Here is a 27,297-nt window from a genome sequence, read left to right on the forward strand (position 1 = left end):
ATGTCCTGTATCTATGCACAATGTATCTCCTATAAAGGAACGTTCGAGGCACATTAACCACTACAGTACCATCCCACAGGGGGCCCATGTTGCTTCCAGTCTTCAACAGTAGGAGAGGCCAGTGCAGGTGTTCATTTACTATCTGAGAGCATCAGCTGAGCTCACTCAGCCAATTACACAGTTCCTGTACTCTACAATCTGACACCAAATTCTCCTACTTAAGAAGATAGGAAGCAGAGAAGGAAAGTTCCCAGTGGGACTGAGAAAAAAAGAGCCAAACTATGCTAATCAGTTTAACAGATAACGCTGGGAAGGTGCCAAACCACTCCTGCTTGGAGTGTTCTTAAAACGGTGGCAGGGTTGCGCAGAGCAGCAAATGTAAAATAAGCAGGACTATACTAGTGCCGATAGACTAGATTGGCCCCTATACATCAAGGAGGGTCTTGGCATGAAATCAGCAGATTTTATAGTGTTAATGCACTTAGTGCTGAAGATTTTGCTAGCACTAGGTTAAGATTGGCAACAGCATTATATTTGTTAAGCAAGATAAATAACTTTAGAGAATATTGTAGCGTCATATAGACCGCATCTAAGCAGTAATTGGTTTGAGATGGAAAAGATTGAAAAAAAACAGGATTTTATTAAAGTACACGGAGGCTCATATTTTGCTTTATCTCTTTCTTTATTCCTCAGCAGCAAAGAAAGGATATTGAAATATTCAAAGAAGACAAAACCACATGTACCACAAAAGGGTTAACTATAGTATAACATATTAACCAATGCGAATGCTCCTTGCACTATAATGTCCGATGTGACCTGAAGCCACTCCTTTTTCTTTGCTGCTGCCTCCTCAGCTAAGTACTTCTCACATATTACTCTAGCTTTAATTTGTGGATTTACTGATTTCAACATTATTATCTGTATTTGTGTATATATCTATTGTCCTATTTTATGTTGCATTATTGCCTGTGAACTCTTCTGGCACTCAGTGCCACTTTTTTCCCTTCACCCAGCCTCCCCCCCCCCCCCCTTCTTCCCTGTATCTAGTTGGCTTGTTGATTTGCCGACTTTACACTGACCTACCCGGCTCCCTCACACCTCTCCATCGAACCGCGAGCCTCGCCGCCGGGTACCAACATTCCAACGTCTCCCGCGACTGGCGGCTTCGTGTGTGGTGTTATGCCGCTCGTGCATGGCATAACGCTAATGCGAATTGCGGTGGCCATTTTTTGGTTGGCAATTTTTCTGCACTTCCGTATGCCCATTTTCCAGTCGTTTGGGGGGCGGGTCAATGCTGATTGGCCGGCTGGGTTGCTGGGCAAGCTTCCAGTGTTCCCCATGGCTCATTCCTGAGGGAACACTCTGTGAGGTTGTACGTGCCTGTCTTGTTACTGTGCCTATCTGCTTTTGTGCCTTACACTGTGATTGCCATCACAGTCACCTACCATAATATCCAGTGTTTATTTCTCCACACTGTTAGTGTGTACCATAACTGCTCCCCCTTTTGTTACTACCCCTATTCTGGATCATCTGATCATGCAGTCCCAGAAGGATTTAGACGCTCCTTCCGCTAGTGCTCCTAGATTCCCTAAGCCCATGGTGGTAGTCAAACCACCTACTCAGGCTGCGCATCACAGGAGCAAATGAACTCTGAGAAGTTTCAGTCACTACCAGACGCTACGATGGTGAAGTCGGTGCCACAAGCCATCTTTACGGCCATGGGGAACATGACAGATAACCTGTCACATTTCAGCACACATGCCTTACTGTCCTCCCTAACCACCTAACCAAAGTGCTCCTAAGCCCCCAGAGAGTATGCCGGTAGCCCCTAGTGGGTGTAAGTCTGCAAAAAAAAATCCCGTCACATAGACTAGGAGACCTACACATTTTTTTGAGACGGACAGGATATGTCCTGTCACAGAGCAGGTAGTTACACCACAACAGAGAGCCTCCCACCGGGCAAAATCGGTGAGGACCTGGAAGAGGGCTAAAGCCCTCATTGAATCTTCCGACTCTGAACTGGAACAAGAGGAGGCATTGAGCGAGTCAGATGAGGACTCTTATGATTCAGGACTCTTGTCAGGGCCTGGTTTCGATTCCAAGACCGGATGGATGACTCCGCCCTTTTGGATCCTCAGGGCGAGCCACTCTTTGATCTGGACAGCTTACAGCATTCACAATCTTCAGAGTGGTACCCTTTGGTTCATGTGGCTAAATACATTGCCGCCCGAATTAGAAAACCTCTTGACAAGGAAGCACGATATAAACTCAGGGCGGAATGCCCACGTCCTACACTCCTTGACATGGCCTGTACCACGCCAGACATGGATCCTAAAATCACCATATTCTTTGGCAAAACAGGGTGGAAGGCCAAAAAAAGCCTGGACTTTTCCCTGCGTAAATGCCAGGATAAAATCCTAGGGCCAAGCGCCAAAATTTTCAACATGGTCGAAACAGCCTTGGCAGGGGGAACCCCCGCAGACTTACTGGCCATCAGGGGTTGGATTCAAACATCTGTGTGCTTACCTGGTAATGCCAATATGGCACTGGCCACGGAGAGACGCAAGTCCATATTAATGAAAATCGAACCGAACCTAGCAATCTCAGAGCCTGGACCACAGGCTAAAGGTCTCTTATTTGGGGACATCTTCGTGGAGGAGTTAAGCACCTACGTAGGGATGTTCACGGCACTTGAAAAGGCGCAAGCCAACATGAAGCGTGTGTTCTCCCAGAGAGTTTTTTGCGGGGCCGACAGATATCGGGGCAGTCTGCCAGGCCGTTCCTCCTGGGGATCTCAAGGTTCCGTCCACTCCAGGCTTCAACCACCTGAGCACAAGACCGCCTCACCGTTTTTTTTTCAGTTCGAGGCAGACCTTCTTGTGGACCCAGAGGTTCTTCTTATGGCTGTCGGCCTTATGGTAAGATCAATTCCTATTTCTACAATATCTATGGTGGAAGAGATTCGCACATGCTTGGTGTGACGGACCGCCTGGCATCCCGACCGGGTACCTCCGTCAATCGCTGCTTCCTAGTACTTGCGGGCACTATAAGCACTGTACTGATACACCATTACACCGTAAACCCCACAAACCGCCGCAGCTTGGTTGGGGTCTCGCCGTCCTCCACCCTCCCTGGACCCAAGACCAGGATCCAGCTTCCAGTGGGCAGATATATCCTAGTCCAGAGAGCGTAGCAGGAACATCTTCCAATCTAAAGGTTAAACTGGGGAGATGAGACAAGAGGTAGCAAAGGGATTTGTATGTGATGGCAGAGAGATTTAATACAATAGCTGCAGCAGCTGTTAGCATGTGATGGTGAACGAGGAGGTGATTGGATGTGGTTCCAAACAGCTGGAAGAGCATGCTATATAGTTAGAAGGAACAGGGGGAGTGGAAGGGTGGGTGGGTAAAGCCGAGTAAAATTAAAAACGGCCTTGGGATGGATAGTGATTTGGAACTAAGGAAGAGAGATAAGAACACAGTTACTTAAAAGGAATTTACAGCTGGGAGTGGCAGATGGGGGTAGGGGAGTGGGCGGGGTGGAGGAGGAATGGAGCAGGTTAGCCATTTCTCATAAACAAGTATTTGACAACCAAAATTCGAACAGCCAGATTATTAATAACTACATGTAACATCAAGTACAACATATTACAGTAGTAAACTATATGTAACAATGGTAGTATCATTATAGTAAAGTAATAATCAAATAAAATGAAAGAAATCTGGTTGAATATCTTCTCCATCTCAGTCCGTACCTTACAGCTGCAGTATTCAAATGGAAAGTAACGTGACTCCCTAAAGTAAAACAGCTGCAGATACTTTGTAAAGAAACTAAATCAAAATGTGGTTTAAAAAATCTCAAGCAAAAGTGTGAATCTTATAAATACATTTAACCCCTTAACGACGCTGGACGGAAATTTTCCGTCAAGGCAGACCTACCCTTAAGGACGCTTGACGGAAAATTTCCGTCATTTACTAAAGTTAACGCCAGATCGCCGCGATCGTGGGGTTAACGCTGTTGCTGGGTGCCTCGGCGTTTGAGGAAGCCCAGCATCAGCCAATAGCGCTGTCCCAGCACATGTGATCGCTGTGACAGCCAGTCACAGCGATCACAGTGCTGCTGGGATTTCCTGATCCTCCTCCCTCCACCTCTGTGTGTGTTTAGAAGTGGAGAGAGACGGATCGTTTGAAATTTTGTGTCCCTGACAGACACAAAGTGTTTTAAAGTTTAAAAAAATACTTTACCTCCTTTCCCTGTGAAAATTAACAAGGGATTAACCCTTTGATCACTGGCAGCAGTGATCACAATACTGATCACAGTACTTTACTGAGATCAGAGGTTTTTTTTTTTAACCCTCAGGGGTTAACTTTATTTTCTTTTTAACCCTCAGGGGTTAAATATATTTAATTTATTTTTGTTTTACTATTATTTTCAGTTAATTAGTTAGCTGGGGTGGATTGAAGCTAGGGGGAATTTGGGGAATCTAGCATTAGTGTAGCTAGGAAGCTGAAAAGTTTTAAAAAGTTATTAAAAGTTTGTAAAAGTTTATAAAATCATAAAAAAAGTGAAAAAAGGAAAAAATAGGAAAAAAAGTAGTTTATTTTAAGTCAAAGCTTTTCTGCTTTGCTAGGTGTAAGCGCTGTGTTTAGCGGTGATCTGATTTCTGTTTTTACCCACAGGGGTTCATTTTTTTTTAAAGTTTTTAGAAGTTTTAGAAAGTTTTTAAGAGTTTTAAAAAAGTTAAAAAAAGTATTAACCCCTTCAGGACCGGCCTGTTTTTGCGATGTTTGTACGTTAAGGACCAGAGCAGTTTTAACACTTTTGTGGTGTTTGTGTTTAGCTGTAATTTTCCGCTCTCTCATTTACGGTTCCCATACAAGTTATATACTGTTTTTTTCACGACAAGAAGGGCTTTCTTTACATACCAGTATATATATTATGTCATATATTGTATTTAAAAATAATAATAAAATATGGTGAAAAATAAAAAAAAAAACATGTTTTTGGACTTTTACTTGAAAAATCTTTTACTTATCTACAAAAGCTAATGAAAAAAACTGCTAAATAGATTCAAAATTTTGTCCCGAGTTTAAAAACACCCAGTGTTTACATGCTTTATTGCTTTTTTTTGCAAGTTATAGGCCTATAAATACAAGTAGGAAATTGCTGTTTCAATATATATATATTTTAAATGTATCAATAGTGACATTGTTACACCGTTATCTGTCATAAATCCCTGAAACACACCTAACATGTACATATTTTTTAAAGTAGACAACCCAGGGTATTCAAAATGGGGTATGTCCAGTTTTTTTTAGTAGCCACCTAGTCACAAACACTGGCCAAAGTTAGCATTTATATTTGTTTGTGTGTTAAAAATGCAAAAAACGCTAACTTTGGCCGGTGTTTGTGACTAAGTGGCTACTAAAAAAAGCTGAACATACCCCATTTGCAATACCTTGGGTTGTCTTCTTTTGCAAATGGTATGCCATCATGGGGCTAATTCTCATTCCTTGGCTACCATACGCTCTCAAAGGCAACCTAACCAATCTGACAAATTTCAATAAAAAAAAAAAAAAGTAAAATCAAGCCTTATATTTGACCCTGTAACTTTCACAAACACTATAAAACCTCTACATGTGGGGTACTGTTATACTCAGGAGACTTCGCTGAACACAAATATTAGTGTATCAGAACAGTAAAATATATCACAGCAATAATATCCTCAGCGAAAGAGCTGTTTGTGTGTGAAAAATGCAAAAAACTTCACTTTCACTGACAATATCATCGCTGTGATATGTTTTACTGTTTTGAAACACTAATATTTGTGTTCAGCGAAGTCTCCCGAGTAAAACAGTACCCCCATGTACAGGATTTAGGGTGTCATAGAAAGTTACAGGGTTAAACACAGTGCTAGCAAATTAAATTATCTGGACTTTTGGCCTGGGTTGGCAGGCAGGTCCCTCAAATTGCAATCATTAAAATTACTTAATTAGGTAAAAATATTACATAAATATGCACGTAGAATTTTAATATATATACATATTTATATATTTGACGTCTACGTGTATATTTATGAAATTATTTATGTAATTATGTATGTGGACATATGTATATTTCGTATTATTTTTATTTATTTATTTATACATAGATATATATATCATTACATTCTAAGTGTATTTTGATATAAATATATATATATCAATATCAAAATACTGTTAGAATAAAACTGAATATATATATATAATTTTTTTTTAATTATTAAAAATTATTTTTATTTTTTGTTATTTATTTTTATTAACATATTATTTGTATTTTATAATAATATATATATACCATATATATAGTTATTATATATATTGTATATATTCGTGTGTAATTTAAATATAAGTGTATTTTTATAATTATATACGTATATATAAATATAAAAATACACTTAGTGTGACATTATATATATGATATATATACATATATTATATATAGGTATATATAGATATAATACATGTATATATAGCATATATATACACATATTATTTTTTTTTTTACACTTTATTTTGGATTTTTCACTTGCAGGGAGACTGCCTGTCAGCACAGACAGTCCCCCTGCAGGCAGACACATGGACACCTATTGCGGTCATGTGATCGAGTGATCACATGGCCGTGGGGTCCTGATCTGCCGAGGGGGGACTGCCCGGGCAGACAGGCAACCCCCCTGGACCGGGAGGAGAGCTGATCGCCGCCGTGGGACCGACGGCGATCAGGTAAGTAGCCCAAAACCGTTATGACGGTTCAGGACCGTCAGCGGTCCAAACGCACGTTTTACCGCTGACGGTCCTGAACCGTCAGCGGTCGTTAAGGGGTTAAAAAAAGATCAGAAAACAAAAAAAAGTATAAAAAAAGTTAAAAACAAACAAACAAAAAAATACGTTATTTAGTTAAAGTTAATTTTAAGCTTTCACCATGCTTAGAAGGTTTAGTGCCAAGGAGGCATATAATATATTAGCAGCCGACTCAGAGGCAACCGACACTGCCTCAGAGAGTGTAGAGGGTGACTATGTGCCAGACACAGATGAAGAGAGTGACGATACCCCTGGCACTGCTCCTGGCGCTGATATCTGGGTGCCCCCTAACAATTTTGTCCCCGACATCCCTCTGTTCACTGCGACTCCTGGTATTCAGGGAGACATGACCAGCTATAACTCCCAGGATTTTGTGGAGCTGTTCCTTTAGGGATGATTTTTTAGGGCAGATAGTTACACAAACAAATATTTATGCAGCTCAGTATCGGGCACAAAATGCAACAAGTCACCTTGCCACAAAAGGGAGCTGGTACCCCACCAGTTCTGGGCACTAACCATGCTGATGGGAATTATAAAAAAGCCCAGCATCCGAATGTACTGGTCCAAAAACCCAGTATGCAATACTCCCATTTTCTCTCAGACCATGAGTAGGCCCAGATATGAATCAGTACTGCGCTTTCTGCACTTCAATGACAATTCGAAGTGCCACCCCAAAGATCATCCGCAGTATGACAAACTCTATAAAATCCGCCCCCTAATTAACCATTTTAATAAAGAATTTGGCCTAATTTATACTCCCCAAAAGAATATATGTATTGACGAGTCCCTAATGAAATACAAGGGTAGACTGGGGTTTAAGCAATACATACCAGCCAAAAGATCCCGGTATGGCATCAAGCTTTACAAGTTAAGTGAAAGTAGCAGTGGGTATGTTTATACCTTCAGAGTATATGAAGGTAAAGATAGCCACCGGGATCCCCCAGGTTGCCCTGATGTTGTTGGGACTAGCGGAAAAATAGTTTGGGATCTAATGAACCCGCTACTGAACAAGGGGTACCACCTCTACCTTGATAATTACTACAATAGCATACCCCTTCAAAAAAATGCTATATTGTTTTGAGACTGTGGTCTGCGGCACTATCCGCAAGACACGCACTGGCTTCCCCAAGGCTCTGGCAGAGAAAAAAATTAAAAAGGGGGAAACTGCTGCTCTATGCCAGGACGAACTGCTGGCTCTGAAATACAGAGACAAAAAGGAGGTGTTCATACTGACTACCATGCACAGTGAACACACACGCAGGGTCGCAGTCCGTGGCAGACAGGAAACAAGACGGCTGCCTGTCTGCATTAAGCAATACAATAAACACATGGGGGGAGTTGACCTGTCTGATCAACTGCTGCAGCCATATCTGATAATGAGAAAGACCAGGGCCTGGTATAAGAAAGTGGGCATTTATTTAATGCAAATGGCTACTCATAACGCATTCATCCTTTTCAAAAAGGCAAATCCTCAGCTGAAATGTACTTTTCTTACATTTCAGTTCCAGCTAATTTCGGTGCTGCTCACTGAGTGCCACAGTGGGGAGCCATCAGCAGGGCCTAGCAGCAGAGATATTCAGACAGGTCACTTCTGCTTCCGGATACCACCAACCCCCCCAAAAAAGACCCCCCAGAAAAGGTGCAGGCTGTGTTACCAGAGAGGCATTCGAACGGAGACCAGTTTCTACTGCCCTGATTGTCCCTCACAGCCTGGCCTTTGTATTGGGAACTGTTTTAAATTATTTCATACTCAGGGCCAATAAATTCTCAATACAATTAATATTCTTGTTGTAGTTCTTCTGTTATTTAACCACCGACTATATATATATATATATATATATATATATATATATATATATATATATATATATATATATATATATATATATATATATATATATATATATGTTTTTTTTTTACCTTGTATTTAGTTAATTGGGGTGGATGATAGTTCCTGGGAAATTGGGGAGTTTAGTGCGTATGCTAGGGGTAAAAATACAAATAAAAAAAAAACCACAAAAAAATAAAATAACATTATTATAACATTGTTTTGTTAAAGTTCTTGTGTAAAAAGTTCAAAATGCTTAGGAAGTACAGTTAGAGAATTCTGACAGCGGATTGAGATGTGACAGACAGTGCCTCAGAGTTTGACCCAAAATGGGACATGGACCCAGCATGCAAATTCAAAGTTTGAAACAAACCTGAAATGACCGAGTCTCAAATTTGCCCCTTCAACATCCACATATACCTGAGAAAGGTACACACGGGGGTATTGCTGTACTCAGACGACATAGCTGAGTGACATATGAAGCGTTATACTGCCGTAGCATACCGAAGGATTGTAAACTATGCAGTAAAATCTCAAAGTGTGTGTCAAAAAGGCAGAGAAAATGCTTACTACTACTAGACTTGGTACTCACTAGCGAAAAAATGATCCCACCCTAAGGTTCAAAATGGGCCTTTTGAAATACCCTGGGGTGTCTTCTTTAAAAAATGGTAGGCCTTTGTTGGGGAAGTTTGAATTCTCAACCTGTCAAATGCCCAAAATGGGACATGGACCCAGCGTAAAAATTCAAAGTTTGAAACAGACCTGAAATTGCTGAGTCTCAAAGTTGCCCCTCCAACATCCACATATACCTGGGAAAGGTACACACGGGGGTATTGCTGTACTCAGACGACATAGCTGAGTGACATATGAAGTGTTATACTGCCGTAGCACACCTAAGGATTGTAAACTATGCAGTAAAATCTCAAAGTATGTGCCAAAAAGGAAGAGAAAATGCTTACTACTACTAGACTTGGTACTCACTAGCGAAAAAATGATTCCACCCTAAGGTTCAAAATGGGCCTTTTGAAATACCCTGGGGTGTCTACTTTAAAAAACGGTAGGCCTTTGTGGGGAAAGTTTGAATAAGCAACCTGCTATTAGAACCCAAAATGAGTCATAAACCTATAAAATTCTGTGAAAACTGAAATGGTCAGGTCTCCTATATGGCAGTGTAGCGTCAGGAAATACGACTAAAGGCATACATTGGGGGTATCGTTTTACTCATAGGAGATAGCTCAGCATAATTTAGGTTGTTTGATCATATTGGAACATCTCAAATATACAAAATGCCCAGCACAAATGTAACGCACAAGTTAAAAATGCGAAAAAAAAATTTTCACCACAAACTTTGACATATAATGGTGAAAATATGGCGAAAAAATGGCAAATAAATGGCGACATGTTAAGGCACAATATATGCCATATGAGATACCCTGGAGTGTCTACTTTCACAAATGGTAGGCCTTTTTTGCAGTCATTTGAACAACCAAACTACTATAATGCCCCAAAATAAGACATAGGTCCATTAAATCCATCTTTGAATTTTCTAACTGTAGAAACTGAAATAGTCTGGCCTCTTATATTTCATTGTAGCTTCCCAAAATAGTGGCGAAGGCATACAAGGGGGGTATTGTTGTACTCAGCAGATGTTGCTGAACACAAAATGGGATTTTGACCAGGAATAGCACACAGCAGCTTTACAAAATACACATTTAAAAAACCTTGTTATATGTGTGTATTTCAAAAAACAGAAAAAACACAATTTTACTGCAATATGTAGCAGAGATTGGTGGGAAAATGGCTATGTAAAACGTGTCAAAATACCCTTAAATAAATAGCCTGTGATGTCTTCTCTATATAAATATATACTTTTGTGTAGCAATTTTGTTTTCTGTGACAGCTGTCAAACTTACAAGTCAAACATACCAACTTCTAAAAGATTTTCACATTTAAATTTTATATTACTCCTTGTATTTTGTGACCTGTAACTTTTAAAATAAGCTGAAATCCTTTACATATTATGCACTTTGAAAAACAAGACACCTAAATGAATTTATTTTGAATTACTTTTCCTAAGCTGGACATATTATACACACACTATTATTGCCAAAACTGTGAAAAATATATATATTTTTTTCATTTTTTTATGTTTTTTAATAAATTAGATTTTATATATGTATAAGTCACATCAAAGTAAAGCCCATCTTGTCCTTTAAAAAAACGATATATAATATGTTCAATGGTTCAATAAATGAGAGCGATGCAAATTGCAGTTGAACACAAACAGCAGAAAATGCAAAAATAGCTTGAGTCCTTAAGGGTATGTCCAACTTCTGAAGCTGCGTCCTTAAGGGGTTAAAGAGTGATCTAATAATTAAAAAAAAACAAAAACAAAAAACTATTTACATTTTTTAAAAATTAAAAAAAAAAAAAAGAGACCATTGGTCCCTGGCTTACTTCATTGTTCCTAACGACACCAATAAAATCAGCCTGGTGTGGTATCTCTACAAAAAGCTCTGCTTCGTAAGCACCTTCTCCTTGATTTTGGGCATTAACAAGTAAGGTCAAAGGGCTGTCATCTCCAATAAAAATCTGCTTCTGCTCACTATTTAAAAAACAAAAACAGAAATTAAGTACATTTTTGGAAAAGCTCTAAATTATTTTCCGCAATAAACTAGAGTTCACATATACAGTTCTGCAATGTGTTATACAGAAGGATTTTTTTTTTAGCAGAAGACATGACACATTCACCCACAGAAAGCTATGATGGTTCCAAAGTGACAAGAATTACTGAAACGAGGCATGTATACAATTATACATTGATGCTGTCCAATGCTGAAACCCACAGCTACACAATACTTTTTTGATTTTTTTCCCCTTTACTTTTTTTATATTCATTTAAAACATAGTAAAACATCAAACATCCATTTGTATTTGCATTTAATTAACTTATTTAATAAAGATACTTAATTAATAGTCTGCATAGACTATAAAAATTGTAACTAAGCAGCGTTGGAGGTCACTCTCTTCTGCCTTGCAAGCCCTCCAAATATAAGTCTACATCACCAAAATCTTGTTCAGATGAAATAAGCTATATTATATTACTGTATTTTTGAATTTGTTTTCAGTGCTGGATATAATGATACACATATTAAAAACACCTGACGACCTTACCTATGTACTGAAAGAATCAGATTTGGTTTGCATACGTTATCTTCACCACAATCCAGTAAAATGTGTGCCTAAGGAATAATAATAAAATGTTATACTGGGATTTTTCATTTTTTCCCCCTGTCATTTACTTTAAAAGAATACCATAGGATTATGTATACAAACCTGCATTCCAACACTATAGTCCCCCTGTCCCAAACTGGTTTAGAGCCCTCTCCGCCCCATGAAATTAAGAAAATAAAGGTTTTAGTTACTTTTTTCCAGCGCATAGGCTCCCTTGGCGCTGCTTGCTTCTCGTCTGAGGCATGGCCTCCTCAGGTGTTGTTTCAATCCAAAGCTCCTTATAGTGTATGATGTGCATGCACAGTGTGCGTCCACTACTTCTCATAGGAAAGCATTCACATGACAAGAGTTTTACATGGTCGGTGCAGTGGAAGGACCTCTAGTGGCTGTCCTGAAGACAGCCATTATAAGTGTGTTTAACCCTGTTATATAAAGAATGCAGTTTCTACAAAACTGCAATGTCTTACATTGCAGGGTTAAAATAATTGGACCACTGCACCCTGAGCACTTCATTGAGATGCAGTGATCTTGGTGACTTTACTGGTCCTTTAATGGGCAGTGATAGCTTAAGGACAGCGTCTGTAAAGTACAATATATAATATGTATATATATATATATATATATATATATATGTTGTCTTTGTTTAGATCACTAGGAGTGTCTCAACAGCATTTCCTTTGAATAGACAACACTACATAGACTTGATTGCATGTTACATAAAGCACTATTTGAAAATACAGCCCCCATAGTAATTGCTACTGTTAAGTATGAACATATGAAAATTGAAAATCATGTGAAACTAGCAAAGAGGTATGATTACTATTACTATAAATCAGGATGAATTGGGTAATTGGGTATGTGTGATGATGACAGTGACTTTACTTTTTTGCATCAGAAATTTCTTCTTATATGTGCTTTAACTTTTGTTTTCACAATTACATGTTTCTAACTTTTTTCTTGGTATTTGCAGGGGGGAGGGGGTGATTGTGAAATCTGCATGAGGAAAGAGAAAAGTACATTCATAGGATGTTATTTTACAGTGGCTGAGTGGCAGGAGCTACAACATGTGTTTCTGTTTTACTTGTGAGTGTAGGTTGTGTTTATCGCTTTGATTGCATATGTTGCTCTTACTCACCACTTGCTCTATTACATGACAGTATGTAAACTATTCAAGAGATTCAAGATTATTTCTTCTGTTTTACCACAGAATAACAAACTAACTGAAATTTTCTCTCACCAATGGCTAAAAAATAAATATTTGCTATTGGTTCTGTTAAATCTTTTACAGAATTATCTATCTTTTAAGATGATTCTAATCGTCTAAGATTTTTAGCTTAAAAAAAAAAGTATGGAACTTAATGAACTCTTACAGTGTGTGCGCACATATGGAATTTCTCTGGGGAAGACACTAAACATGGAATTGTAGTGGAAGTAAGCATGTGTGTTTACTTGCCTCCTGGGTTCTTTTTACTCCAGTAAACAATGCAATGCCATTTACTATGCTGGAGTAGAAGGAACCGTCACTTTTCTGGAAGTCACAGAGAGTGTGTGAGAGAGAGAGAGAGAGAGAGAGAGAGAGAGAGAGACTGATTCATCGGAGTACATTTTTAGTGTATTAAATTGTTAGAAAGCCAATAATTTTGGTATTAATAGTACTTTAACAATGAACTTAATTAAACATCATATAATCCTAGAGTTGAAAAGTGTGTAATATCTCTGACCAGGGAAGAGTTTTGTGGAGAGAAAGCAACATGCTCTCCCATCGACCCAGTCAGCAGTACCACTCTTCCATGATGAAAATGGACTGAGACACATGAAAATACACTCGCACATACTTTTTAAAGGATGTCTTGGGTACCTTTTACATTGACACAAACATCAAGTGTAGGACTAGACCAACATTGTGACTTACAAAAATATTAAAAGAATCAGGGTAAAGAAGGGCAGGGGTAACACCCAAATAGTCCCTGCACCAGAATGTCTGCAAAAAGATGTAGTGGTTATGCTGCCTACCCTTTAATTCCTGAGCTACTTTGTCCAAAATGTATGTACCATAATTGAGCCACAGTTTGGCTCTATTACAGATAAAATCAGTTTGTCTGTTAAACCAATATAGTGAATTTCAGCTACACTGAATGAACAAAATCAGGCTTTTTTGTATTGCAGCAGCAACAATTCAGTCTTTAATGCACCTTAGAATGTAGACAACTATAACATGTGGTACACATTTTCAATACCTGTTTGGATATATTTGCAGGTGTAAACTGATTTAAGATAGGCAACAATCCAGATGAGTCAGCTGCTGAAGTAGAATCCATTTGATATTCCATGAATATTGTTATTGGTGTAAGTTTGTCCCTAAATTCAGACTCATCCTAGAAATGTAAAAACAGCAAGATTAAAACAGGAACAGCCCACAAGCATTAAGCATTAAGGCAAAAAGGAATTTAGAAGACTCAGATTCGAGGGATTACCCTCGCTAGACACAGGTCTATGTTGGAGAGAATTGCCTTAATAACATAACATAGACCAGCTCTCTAGCACGGGAATCCCTTGAGTATATGTACGAGGGAATTCCGCAGACTCAGATTCGGGTGATTCCCAGCACTGGAGAGCTGGTCATATGTCCGAGCAGTCGTTAAGCAGGTAGGTTGTTAAGTGAGGATTAAATGTAATAAAAACATGTAAGCCTAATGCATTTATTTCTTGGAGGATTTGTTCAGCATGGATGCTTATGATACCATACAAAATTGTATAATTAGTAAACATTCTCTTAAGAATTATTTGGTTAGCAGGAATTAACAAAAATATCTCAGTAATTTCCAGGTTCAAGTAAAGTTTATAGAAGAGTCATGGAAAACATTGGAATCCACCTTAACATATTACATGCATACATACAGATTGGTTAAATTAGTAATAATAATAAAAAATGACAAAAATGTAATGTATTAAGAGTGTGTCTTCTTTTCATTGTACAAAAAGTGCAGATTACAATAGAAAATGTCCCTTGTATTAATTAACCTTGTTATCCCCCCCCCCCACCGTCAACCCTGGCTTTCAAGCAGAAAACAGGTTTTGTTACTTCCTGGTTGTTTAGCTCAGTGGATCTAAACTCAAGAGGCAGGAAATTATCCCCCCACCACCACCACACACATACACATACATAGAGACACTGTTGGGATCATTTTACACTGCTGGGCGTTCCATGCACCTCACTTTTGGACGGAAACCTTTCAGTGATACACAGACGTGTTTCAAATTGGGCTACTACCAGTGTATTACGGTCAGGCAAACATAATTATAGACAAAAGTTACAGCAAAAGTAACATGACAAGGCGGAGCCTGGCTGTGGAGCTAACAGGACGCACGCTGTAAGAGCTCCTGGGCCTAAACAAGCAGATTGGACTATAAACTCGGGCCAACAGGTGATTTGGACCCGAACCGGCAGAACCAGGCTCAGTAAGCATCTGGGTACCGGGGGATACCCCTCACGAGTGTTTAAGCCACTGGAATCCCCGGACCGAGGCTTGCGGCCTACACCGCGTGGCGCTGTAGAGAGGCGGCCGCTCTCTCAGCACTCGGAACCGCTGAGCAAATGCTGCAACACAGCTGCCCTCCTACCCCCCCCCCCCCCGGACCGGAGGGGGTTATCCCGGTTATTTAAAATGGCGGCTGCACACAAGGGAAAGACACACGGGCGCCACGCTGGCCCACGACTACTAAGTGACGACCTGCCAGCCCGCATCGACCAATTGTTCGCAAACTTCTGGAAGAGGCTGCAGGAGAAACTGGTACTCGGAGCTGGACAAAGCACGGCACCACAACGACCTGCCTCCCTCCCTCAACGTAACGCCTCTATGGCGCCGAGATCGGGACAGTCTGGGCCCTGTCGGACCCCGCGGGGAAGGGGAGTAAGGGGAAGCCGTAAAGCTTCAGACAGCCCCACCTGTCCGGTAAATGGTATACCGACCCAAACCGACCCACGATGCATGACCGCCCTTCCACAACCGGGTAAGCGCTTACCCCGAGGGCGCCAGTCACAGCCCTCAAAAGGCAGCGGCGGCGGACATTCCGTGCGGGCAGCGAACCATGCACCACCCCACAAGCTCAAGGCTGCGCAGAAACATAAACTTAGGGTGAAGACCCCACCAGAGAAACCGCAGCAGCAACCAACGTCCTTAACAGCAGCTCGGTGCAAGCTCCAGCCTGACAAGCAGGGACCGGACGAGCCACGGCAGACTAGCACCTGCAAGTACATGACTCACCCCCAGATGATAATGCCTCTGATTACGCTGAAGGACTTGAACATTTTTCCTGACCGCACAGAGTTCCTGCTCAGTACCCTCATGCTGGACAGGTCGGTACGTCAGGTGGGCATAGGCTGAAGGGACTAACTCAAAGGAACACTAATACCACTGGCATCAACACACGGCCCGGACACCTACCTCGCAATAAATGTACCTATTGAACTGCAAACACTTTATTACTATTGTGTCTCCATACTTCAGCAGCATGGATTAACAAATCTTTTATTCCACACAAGTTTTAAACTGTGTAGTCTCAGTGCAAAGCTGACCAAATGTCATGTTAAGTTGCTTGTTTAACAGTTCGCCCCACTTAGGGAAAGCATATACTTAATTAACCTTAACACACAATGCTCTGTACTGAGGTTTGTCTTAACTTCAACTGCCTTACCGAGAGATATTTGCACTGCTTAAACCTAACCTCATGTCATATCTCTTATAGTGCATAACACTTACTTAATCAATTTACCATCTACATGCCGGATCTCTCCCGGTTTGATGCTCCTGCCTAATTGTTCCCACAGATACGTAAGCTCAAGCATCTACCATACGGCAGTAATTCACTGCAACTTCTCATTCCTGTTCAACGTGTTAGTATTTAGTTACATGGCCACTCGGGCATAACCCTGGACTGTCAGGGATTTTTTCTTATACAGATAAGCTAGGGACTCTTATGTTGAAAATGTGTTATAATATGTTTTCATTCTTTTAAACCCTGGTTCCTGTATTGTGACATTACATTACTTTTTCAGCTAAGATAACTATCAGAAATTAAGACGTTAAATGTACGCCTCAATCATCTTTAAAGTTACCTATACTCATGTAAAGCGATAACCTAAGGAAATAAGCTACTTAGTTTTAGCATGTTACTTATACTTATGTAAAGCGATAACCTACTTATATGTTTGTTAAGCCTGATAACCAAAAAAAAATAAAAATGTGCCAGTTAAGAAAACACCCCGCATGCTCGCGTGGGAAAAGCCTGAGGATTGCCTTTGGGGTACCTCGAGCCTGTCTGTACTATATGCGTGCACTACAAAAATAAAGAATTATAAAAAAAAAAAAAAAAAAAAGTAACATGACAAGATTACATCAGCTAAACACGATATTGCTTATTCAGCAAGCAACAACATGTATTTCTGTAACCAGAGGTTGAAATTTTATTTCTTTGATGATCTGCAACAGGTTTTACTTTTAAGCTGACAGTTAACAATTGTTATTTCTAATAATATAATCCTGTCCATTTACAGTAGTCACGTACCTATTTAACCCTTTCAGACACACACAGACAGACACAAACAAGACACATTCATACAAATACACACACATACATACAGACAGGCGCACACACACACACACACACACACACGTACGTACGTACGTACATACATACAGACAGACAGACAGACATACAGACATACACATGACTTCCTTTTCTTTCAAATCTAACTAATCCTTGTTTTACTTTCCTTTTCTTATTTATGTATCAAAAAATGTTTTGTCCCCTTTTTTACTGACTGTGCTATTTTCTCTTCTGTGTGTGCTTTGGAGGCTTATAGATTTGTCTATCTTCCTTCCACACACTTTTTTTATAATTACTAAATGCACACGTTTTTTTACTATTTTGTAATAGTGGTTTCTTAATTTTTTTGCTTTTACTGACTGCAGTGCAACATTTAAATAATCCCATTTCTCCTGGACTCCATTTAAACTGCTCCAGTCTGATAATGACTCCTTTACACATATTCTAATTTTAGAAAAAAGTCTGCTTTTCTAAAGTTTAAAACTTTTGTTTTTGTGTGGTGTGACCGAGTCACTGTTCTTATAGTAAACCACACTGACTGATGATCACTGGATCCTAAACTTTTACCTACAGTAAAATATGATATCAAATCTCCATTTGTTCACACTAAATCTAGTATGGCCTCTTTACGAGTTGGCTCCTCAACGATTTGTTTTAGTGACAACCCCAAGAGGGAGTTTAGAATATGGCTGCCTTGAAGCAGCTGTACCCTAGGGTAGATAGGTCTGGGTAACATAGTTTTGCTCCAGCTTCATGTATAATGTATAAGAATGTATACCTACACCTTAGCCGTGTTATTACTTTTCTCCCCCCTTCCTTCCCCGATACTGCTTTCACGCTCTGTCTGTTGGTGGAGTTACCCATTAGGACTATATAATTGTATTTCTTTTTAAGCATTTTGTTTTACCCTTGCATATAACCGAGTTTAGATAAATGCTCTAAAGGAAGTAATATGTAAACCAATAAATTGTGTGCTACTAGTACCTAGGGCATCCTAAGGGTTAAACTTTACCCATTCAGCACCAGTATCGGGTTTGAAGTTAACCTCAGGACTTTTCCTGTATAAACCACAGAATCTACCTCAGTGTTGTGGGTATTGATAGAAAGAGATCAACTGAAAAAAAATCTATCAATACCCACAGTACTGAGGTAGATTTTTAGTTTTTTTACAGAAAAAGTCCTGAGGACTTTTTTGTTTTTGATACATACCATATTATTATTATATTATCACTTTTCACTTTTTGTTGCACCTATTTTGTTTGTCAATTTATAATAAAGTTTATTACCTAAAAGATGATTTTTTTCATTTACAGGCACTTCCTGTGGGGTACAGCACCTCCCTTTTTCTAGGGAGCCATCTGACCTCATTAGATTAATTCTTTGCGGAGTTTAGAATATGTGTGCTCCTGGCACAAGCAGCTATTTTGGTTTTCCAGTTCACATCAGGAAGATTAAAGTTACCCACGATAACAACTTCCCCCTTCATTGTAATTTTAGCTATTTCCTCATCTAGTAGATTATCTAACTCTTCTATTTGTCATGGGGGCCTATAAATCACACCTGCACGAGTTACTGTGTGATTACCAAATTCTAACGTAACCCAAACGGACTGAATGTTTGCCTCACTAACTTTTATTAGGCTAGATTTTATGCTATCCTTTACATACAGGGACACCCCTCCCCCTTTTTTTGCCTTCCCTGTCTTTTCTATATAAAGAGTACCCTGGTATTGCTATGTCCCAGTCATTTGTCTTTTGATACCATGTCTCAGTAACAGCAACTAATTCTACACTATCAGTTGCCATTATTGCCACAAGTTCATGGAGCTTATTCCCTAAACTGCAAGCATTTGTAGACATGACTCTAAGCTTATCATTTTTTAACACACTTGCTACAGGCACCTTCTGTCCTTGTTTTGGGGGACAATTGCGTATTTAAATGCATGCATGTATAATGAAATGCATGCATGTTTTCGTTTAGTATATCTACCAAAAAGTTATTTATTGGAGATTTTTTTATTCTGTTATTTTGTCCTGAATTTAGTGATTAACTTTCAATTCACCTTAAATTCCTAGCAGTTCTCACTTTAGTGAATAATACTGTGTATGTTACTTCCTTAAAAGTAAGATAAATGGAAAACAAAAATATATATATATGTGTACTTACCCGTAAATATGCTTTCAGTTCTTCACAACGCATAGATCCTCCATTTGTTATAGTCATATTCTTAGAATGGCTGGATTGCTTATTGTGAAGAAATAATGCTCTTCGTACAGCACCCTTCTGCTTCAGTTTATCTAGTAACAGTTCTACGTGGAATGCTAGAAATGTAGAATGTAAATATATTACACTAGGAAATATTGCAATAAAATAAACAAGCATGGTTACAGAAACACTTCAAGCACCATAAGCATTAGATAACATTATTGTGGTTATGATGCCAAGTGTGCCAAATGTGTCCCTCCGTTTTTGAACGGTTTAACTTCTTACCTGGGGTCCCCTGCAAAAAAAAACCAAAAAACACCTGCCACCCCAATGACCTAACTGAAATGAAAGGTTTTCGGCACAGATGTTGGTTATGGGTATTAAATAAAATAATAATAATAGTACTTGTTACTGGCATAAGCATCCCAAAATGGCTACCTTTAATTTTTCATGGATTAAGAAGAGTGATTGATATAAGCGTCTTCTCTCTGTGCCCTTTTATGACAGGCTGTACAAAATATGGTCTTGGATTAAACACCAGTCAGCAATTTTTTCTGAAAACTACACTCCTGACCAGAACATCTTCATGAGATGCATCCCTTATTAAATTCAAGGGAAGATTGCTTTTAAAAGTATTCCATCAAGGATGGCTCACTATAATTTAATACATTTTGCAAATATACAACAACAGGTTATACCAGGGCATTTCACATTTATGACAGAAAAGGTATCCATCTTGAACCACCAGGCTGCCCTGATTCTGTAGGCACAAATGGAAAAATGTTTAGAGAACTCCTCCTATATTTGATGAACAAAGGTTATTCTCTATTGGTTGACAAATATTTCACTGACATAGATTTATTTTAAAAATGTATTTTTCTTTGACACTCTAGCCTAAGGTACAATGTGTAAATATCATAAGGGTTTCCCCCAGAAGTTGACATGTGGCAAAAACCGTAAAGGCACAACAACAGCTTTGCGCCATGATGACATGTACACGCAGTCCACAGTGCGTGGTGAAAGTACAGTGCTAATGTCAATTTGGAGAAGTGATGCAAAAATAGAAAAAACAATGTGAACTGTGGAGTACAACAAATACTCATGGAGAGCAAATTTGGCTGATCAATGAATTCAACCATATCTGGTTCACCACAACACCAAAACTTGGTACAAAATCACTGCCACATACCTAACCCAGATTGCTAGAATCCACACTAAACATTATGTGCTAGAATTCACAATAAAGCGTTTAGCAGAATTTGTTTTTGCCCAGTCACCTAATCTTTCCACATTTGAATCAAAAACGTTGCGGGAAGCACTTTTCTGATAGAATCCCACCACAGCTTGCAAAAAAGTCACCTCAGAATAAAGTGCAGGTTATGTTACAAAAAAGTAGTTAGGAAGGAGTTTACATATTGTTACATAAACTGTCGAGTCAAAAGACTCTGTATGTGACTTGGTTTACTGGTTAATGGTTATTCTGGATTAATTATCTCAACTTGAAAATCAATACATTTGGGGTACTGTTCATGACTCAGTACTAAGTAAAAAATATTAAGGCTTATACTGCATTGGCACATATCAGGATTATACACAATTTCATGTGAAAATAGAATTCATGTGCATGGAAAAAAAAATTAAAATAAAGTCACTAAAATGTGGAGAGCATTTGTGATAAAATGGCTATACAACTCAAAATGCCCCATTTGGAATATCCTGGGCTGTCTACTTTTACAAAAGGTATGCCATGATGGGGGTAATTTTTATTCCTGGCTTGCCATACTGACTCAATGGTGACATAGGTCTAGCATTTTTCATGAATGAAAACTTAACTGGGGCAGGCCCCATACCAGACTCTGTATGTGGGGGTATTGTTGTACTAGTAGGACATCACTGAAATTAAATATGGGTGCGAGAGGCGTGGCTTGGCAGCCGGGGAAAATGGCAGCGTAGATTTGACCTTCTCCAGGGTCCCGACACATAAGCACGAAATTGCCCCTTGTCTTCGCGAAATGGGGAGATCAAATAAAGCCCCACAATCTTACCAGAAACCCATACACAAGACCGGCACTGCCGCAACGCACCTGTTGGGGACACCAAGAGGCCACCAGGCTCTCGTGTACCACCCGCTAACTGGCATAAATTCCTTCCTGCCATGCCTAGCATAGACTACTTCACACCGACATGAATTCTTATTTTTTCTAACGACTGACACCAGGCCGCAAAATGACCCGGATACTACCCCTCTCCCCATGAACAAACTTTGCCTGCCGTCACAAAGGACCTCTGGACACTGCACGAATATAAATGCGTCATCCTCAGGGGGAATATATATATATATATATATATATATATTCCCCCTGAGGAAGAGGCATTTATATTCGTGCAGTGTCCAGAGGTCCTTTGTGACGGCAGGCAAAGTTTGTTCATATATATATATGTGTATATATATGTGTATATATATATATATATATATATATATATATATATATATATATATATATATATATATATATTCCCCCTGAGGAAGACGCATTTTTACTCTTTAAATGAATGGCACTCCAGAAACCTTAATGTAAGTTTTTTTATATTTTTTGTAACAAATACTGTGATTTTATTCTAATCTGGTGTTGCCTTTCCCCCAATTCTTTTCTGATTGTTCATCTCCAACTCACCTGGTTCTGCACGTTGCATTTAAAGTGATATTACCTGAGACAGTTTCAATATAACAGGCTCAGAAAAATGTGAGTTGGACCATACCGAGTTTTAAATTGAACCCTCTTTTATAACAGTGTTATCCTATGAGTTCTCCTTTTTATATCATATGGCAATACCTGTGTCTGCTGCCTCCATTATTGGAGAAGGAATTATACTGTATTCAGGTATAACTATAATTCACCTGTGTAACACATATGGTGGTGTCAAGCTCTGGGAGCATTTATATTATTCCAATTTTGCGCTGAGCACTTTATCTTTGTATTATATATTTATTTCACTGTTGGTGGAATATTTTGTGATTAATTCCACTGTGTTCACAGCTGCATGTCCTAGCGCTCATATTATTACACAACTATCTGGTATTATATTCCTCCGCTACTTTTTTTTTTCTCTTGCCTCTCCCCCCCCCCCCCCCCCCCCGCCTTCCCTCATATGTACAGCAACTACCCTATCTCACAAAAGGGATGGCGACCCCTCAAACTAGGTTATATCTGCAGCTGCTTTACTCAATGTTGCCTAATGTTTTCCTTAATAGATGTAGAAGCCTGGATAACAATACCTTACTTGACCTAGTAGGAATTGTATGTTGGGAGTGGGAGGAGGTGGGGTTTAGAGAAGTTTTGGAAAGCAAGGTTTTAAGGGACATGGTAAAATATTATATATTTGGGGTCTCCCAAATTTTTTTTTACTTTATTCGGGTATATGTACCTGCATTTCCAACTATGTATCTTGCTAGCGGCAGGGTTAAACACCCCACTGATTAGAGTGGGTATACATAGCTACGGCCTGGGGTGGGAAGTGTACTCTTGCAGGTGGTATATGCTTCCCTGGAACCAATAGTGGTGGGAGGAAAATTCTAAATGCTACACCCCACTGCTCCATAGGGGAGGTAGGCTACCAAATCTGAAAGCTCCAAAACTAACTGGGCAGGCTGCCTCCTCCCTCTCCCCAGTAGTTAGCGGGAACTGTGCAGACCCATGGAGTGGGCGGAACACTGAGGGAGAGAGGGGCAGGGCAGGGTGATGCGGATGGTCGGCAGAGCAATGGGGACGAAGGGCGGGGATTAACTATGCACAAATAGGAACGGAAGGGATTGGATGGGTGTGAAAATGACATGTGGGGAGGGGGGTTTACACCCCGCAACTACATGCCTTAGACAGAAGCTAATTACTGGTTCTAATAAGACGTACTTTGAATTGATCGTGTCGGCACCCGAGAGTGTGCCAGAAAGATTAACAGCAGTACCACAGAAAGGCTATAGTTCCTGTTGTAACTCGGCCACACTCCCGGGGACCCACCTCAGGGTAGTGATCTGCTTGCCCATCCCTAGGGTGGCCAGTGGAGGTCATCGTTTCTGAGTTAAAATCATTACTGTTATTAGTGACCCATAGTCATCTCAGCAGTTCATAGACAAGGTGCCTTCCACTCATCCAGAGGTCTCTGTCAGTAGAGATTTTTGCCAGAGGCTCAAGGAAGCGGGGTGAGTGGTTAGAGTTAGGACCCACCTAGGGAGGTCTGCCTTGACGTTGGCAGGTGGGCTCATCCTCTCATTGGAGGTAACTAAAAAACCTCCATTTGTTTAAAAATACATAGGGATTAAGGAGAGAGCGCAGGTAACTTGTTTTCCTTTGGTTTTTACTATATATTGGGGCTGATGTGTACTGTAGTCATTTGCAGCCGCCCAGTGATGGGAGTGAGCGCAGGACTTATCTTTCTGCATTTATTTCTTTCTCCCGTACTACCACCTGCCCAGATAACTGGATTCCTCCATAGGGGGAGCCATGTGGTCTGACCATTCGCCACTCACAATACAACTAACATCACAGCTATATAAACCTAAGACCACTACATGGTGGCTCCACAAAAACCTCTCTAACCCGCAGGTGACCCAAGAAGTCCAATGAGCTCTGACAAACTACTTCACCGAAAACCCACCACAAGATACATCCCCCCTCCTGACCTGGGAGGCACACAAGAGTGTAATACAGGAAATCCTTATCTCGCTAAGCTCCGCTATTAAAAAGGCAAGGGAACACACAATACGGCAAAATAGGGAACCTGGCACAGGCGCACAAACAAACACTAGATGGCACACTCTTGAGAAACTCACAATAGCACCCGAGGAATTATCATAGGTCCTGCAACAATTATACTCTAGAGCTCTTCAACACACAAAATTATTTTTCCACGCGGAAGGAGATAAATGCGGCAAGCTGCTTGCAAGAATGATAAATAAAAAACGCTCCACAACGTATATCGTGCGAATGCGTAATGCCTTGGGTCAACTCTGCCACATGCCAGAACAGATAGCCACAGCAATGAAACAATTTAATACGGACCTATATGCGATTCCTTCACACATCTCCCGGGGGAACAACGGTCAAATACCGCCACCCTATCCCCTCGATTTTTTTCAGCTTTTAGCTCCATAACGGAGGGAAATATACAGACAATGACAGCCAACATTATTCTATTGCCAAAAGAGGGTGGGGATGCCGAGCGGTGTACGGGCTATAGGCCGATGTCATTGCTAAACTGCGACCTACGACTGTTTGCCTAGCAACTAGCAACGAGGCTGGGACCACACCTATCAGGCTTGATCTCATTGCTAAACTGCGACCTACGACTGTTTGCCTAGCAACTAGCAACGAGGCTGGGACCACACCTATCAGGCTTGATCTCATTTGATTCGTCCACCATAGGGAAGCCAGGGAAAATACGATACAAGCCCTGTCACTGATCCATCAAGTGCAATGCGCCTCGGAGAGCCTTCTCCTCTTCTCTACTGACGCATTGAAGGCCTTCAACAGGGTGGAATGGGACCCCCTCTTCGCGGTCCTGGAACACCGAGGCCTGGGGAATCATATGCGTCAATGGATAGAGTCCCTTTGCTCATACCCCACGGCCAGAGTGTGCATAAACGGGGTCTACACTGGCACATTCCCGGTCAGAAACGGAACCAGGCAGGGTTGCCCCCTGTTGCTGCTGCTCTTCATCCTGGCCCTCGAACCATTCTTAACAGCAGTTAGGAACAATTGTGATATTACGCGGGTAGTGGTGGGGGCAGACCATCACAAACACGCAGCGTAGGCAGACGATATGCTCTTCTTTATCACCAAACCAGAAATCTCTCTCTCAAACATCATGGTGGAGTTAAAGAGATATGTCCAAATCTCAAACCTAAAGATCAATTACGGCAAATCCTCAAAATCGTCACCCGTCGGGGCAGGGCAAACCAGATTCGACGAAGCTTCCCCTTTCAATGGCAGGACACCGCTATTAAATACCTGGGAGTGAGGCTTACGGCTGACCTGACCAAACTATACCAAACAACCTTGTCCCAATGTTAGGGGTTATACGGAAGAACTTAGCAGAATGGGCTACACCCCACTTTTCGTGACTCGGTAGGGTGGCCATAACCAAAATGAACATCCTACCACTGGTACTCTATTTGTTTCAAACATTACCAATCCCACTCCCTGCCGCCTTTTTTTACATCAATCCACACCCTCATCAATTTCATCTGGAAGGGCATTAGACCCAGACTCAAATACACACAACTGACACTCCCCAAAACAGCAGGGGGTCTGGCCATTCCAGATCTCAAACTATACTACTTAGCATGCCATATGCAACGGACCTTAGAATGGGCTAAAGACGTGGGAATATAAACTCTGGAAGACCATGGAAGCTCATCAAGCAGACAGGCCACTCTCTGACTTCCTATGGCTTTTTCGGGGGGATTTTTTTCAGAGGAGACTAACCTCTGCAACGAGCGGTCGCACTAACCTGAAGCTCCGGGATCTTCACAACGAATAACGCGGTTTACACAAAAATTCTACCCCGACACACAGACTGGGGGACCACCCTAGTTGCCCTGAGCCACATGGGTCGAAAAACAAGGCTGGACAAACCCACATATGGACTGACTATAGGGGATATGTGGAGGCAAGCGCATGGCGCCCGAGGGCCCAAGATGGCGACGATGTCAGGCGGATGCTCTGACTTCTCCGAGGAGCACTCAGAGGATGCAGTTGAGGATTACATACTCACTCCCGCTCCAGCGCTGAAGGCCCAAGCCGAGTGGGATACCTCTCCAGTGACAACGGCGGTTCTGCATAAAAATATCCTGGCTGATGTCACAGCAATCCGCAGCGACCTGCAGGGCGTAACGTGCCGCATGGAAGCACTGGAATGTACCTCTCAATCCAGCACACAACAAATAACTACGGCCCAAGAAGACTCCCGGCGGAGACTAAACCTCAAAATCAGGGTTTCTCAGAAGAGGTCCCAAAGGCAGAATTACCGCACTGACTGAGGCGCTTGTTCATAGCCTTGCTAACTCCCAGACAGGCCAAAACCATAACCCTGGGTGGAATCTTTCGGGTCCCCAAGCCTGCCAAAGCACTGGCAGAGGTCTCCAGAGACCTAATCATCACCTTCCAAAATGGGAGGGATAAAGCGACAGTCCTCACAGCCCTAAAGGAGAACACACACTTTCAATTTGAGAGCATGTCACTGTCTTTTTACGCCGACCTTTCAAGCAGCACCCTGGCCTAGCGGAGATCGATGAAGCCGCTCACCAACCTGCTCCAGCAGCACGGAATTCGCTATTGCTGGCGCCAGTCCAGAGCACTAACCATACAGAAAGGGAACAACTCTTACACCACCCAAGACCTACAGGGTTCGGCGGCACCACCGAAAGACCAGGGCCTACCCCCGGACTCACTAACCAGGCAGGAGAATTAATCAGCACCCCAAGCGACCAATAACTGGGTCCCAGCAAGGAGAACTCCGTTTGTCCCAAGACAGACAATCCGGGACTCATACGTTGCTGTCACCACCTGATTTGGGACTCACGCAGCC

General features: G+C 40.9%; 1 protein-coding gene across 1 annotated transcript in view; it reads right to left on the bottom strand.

Annotated features, from left to right (window-relative positions):
- The window catches only part of ITGAV (integrin subunit alpha V), a 167,524-nt gene that overhangs the window by 28,939 nt on the left and 111,288 nt on the right, over positions 1-27,297 (bottom strand). Inside the window, exons 17-20 of the mRNA XM_063430178.1 lie at positions 19,675-19,829; positions 14,139-14,276; positions 11,842-11,909; positions 11,125-11,272 (exon numbers count right to left, since the gene is read on the bottom strand). Of these exons, the coding sequence (XP_063286248.1) occupies positions 11,125-11,272; positions 11,842-11,909; positions 14,139-14,276; positions 19,675-19,829 (509 nt within the window). The remainder of the gene's footprint in view (positions 1-11,124; positions 11,273-11,841; positions 11,910-14,138; positions 14,277-19,674; positions 19,830-27,297) is intronic.

This window comes from Pelobates fuscus, chromosome 8, assembly GCF_036172605.1.
Source record: "Pelobates fuscus isolate aPelFus1 chromosome 8, aPelFus1.pri, whole genome shotgun sequence".
Taxonomy (NCBI): Eukaryota; Metazoa; Chordata; class Amphibia; order Anura; family Pelobatidae; genus Pelobates; species Pelobates fuscus.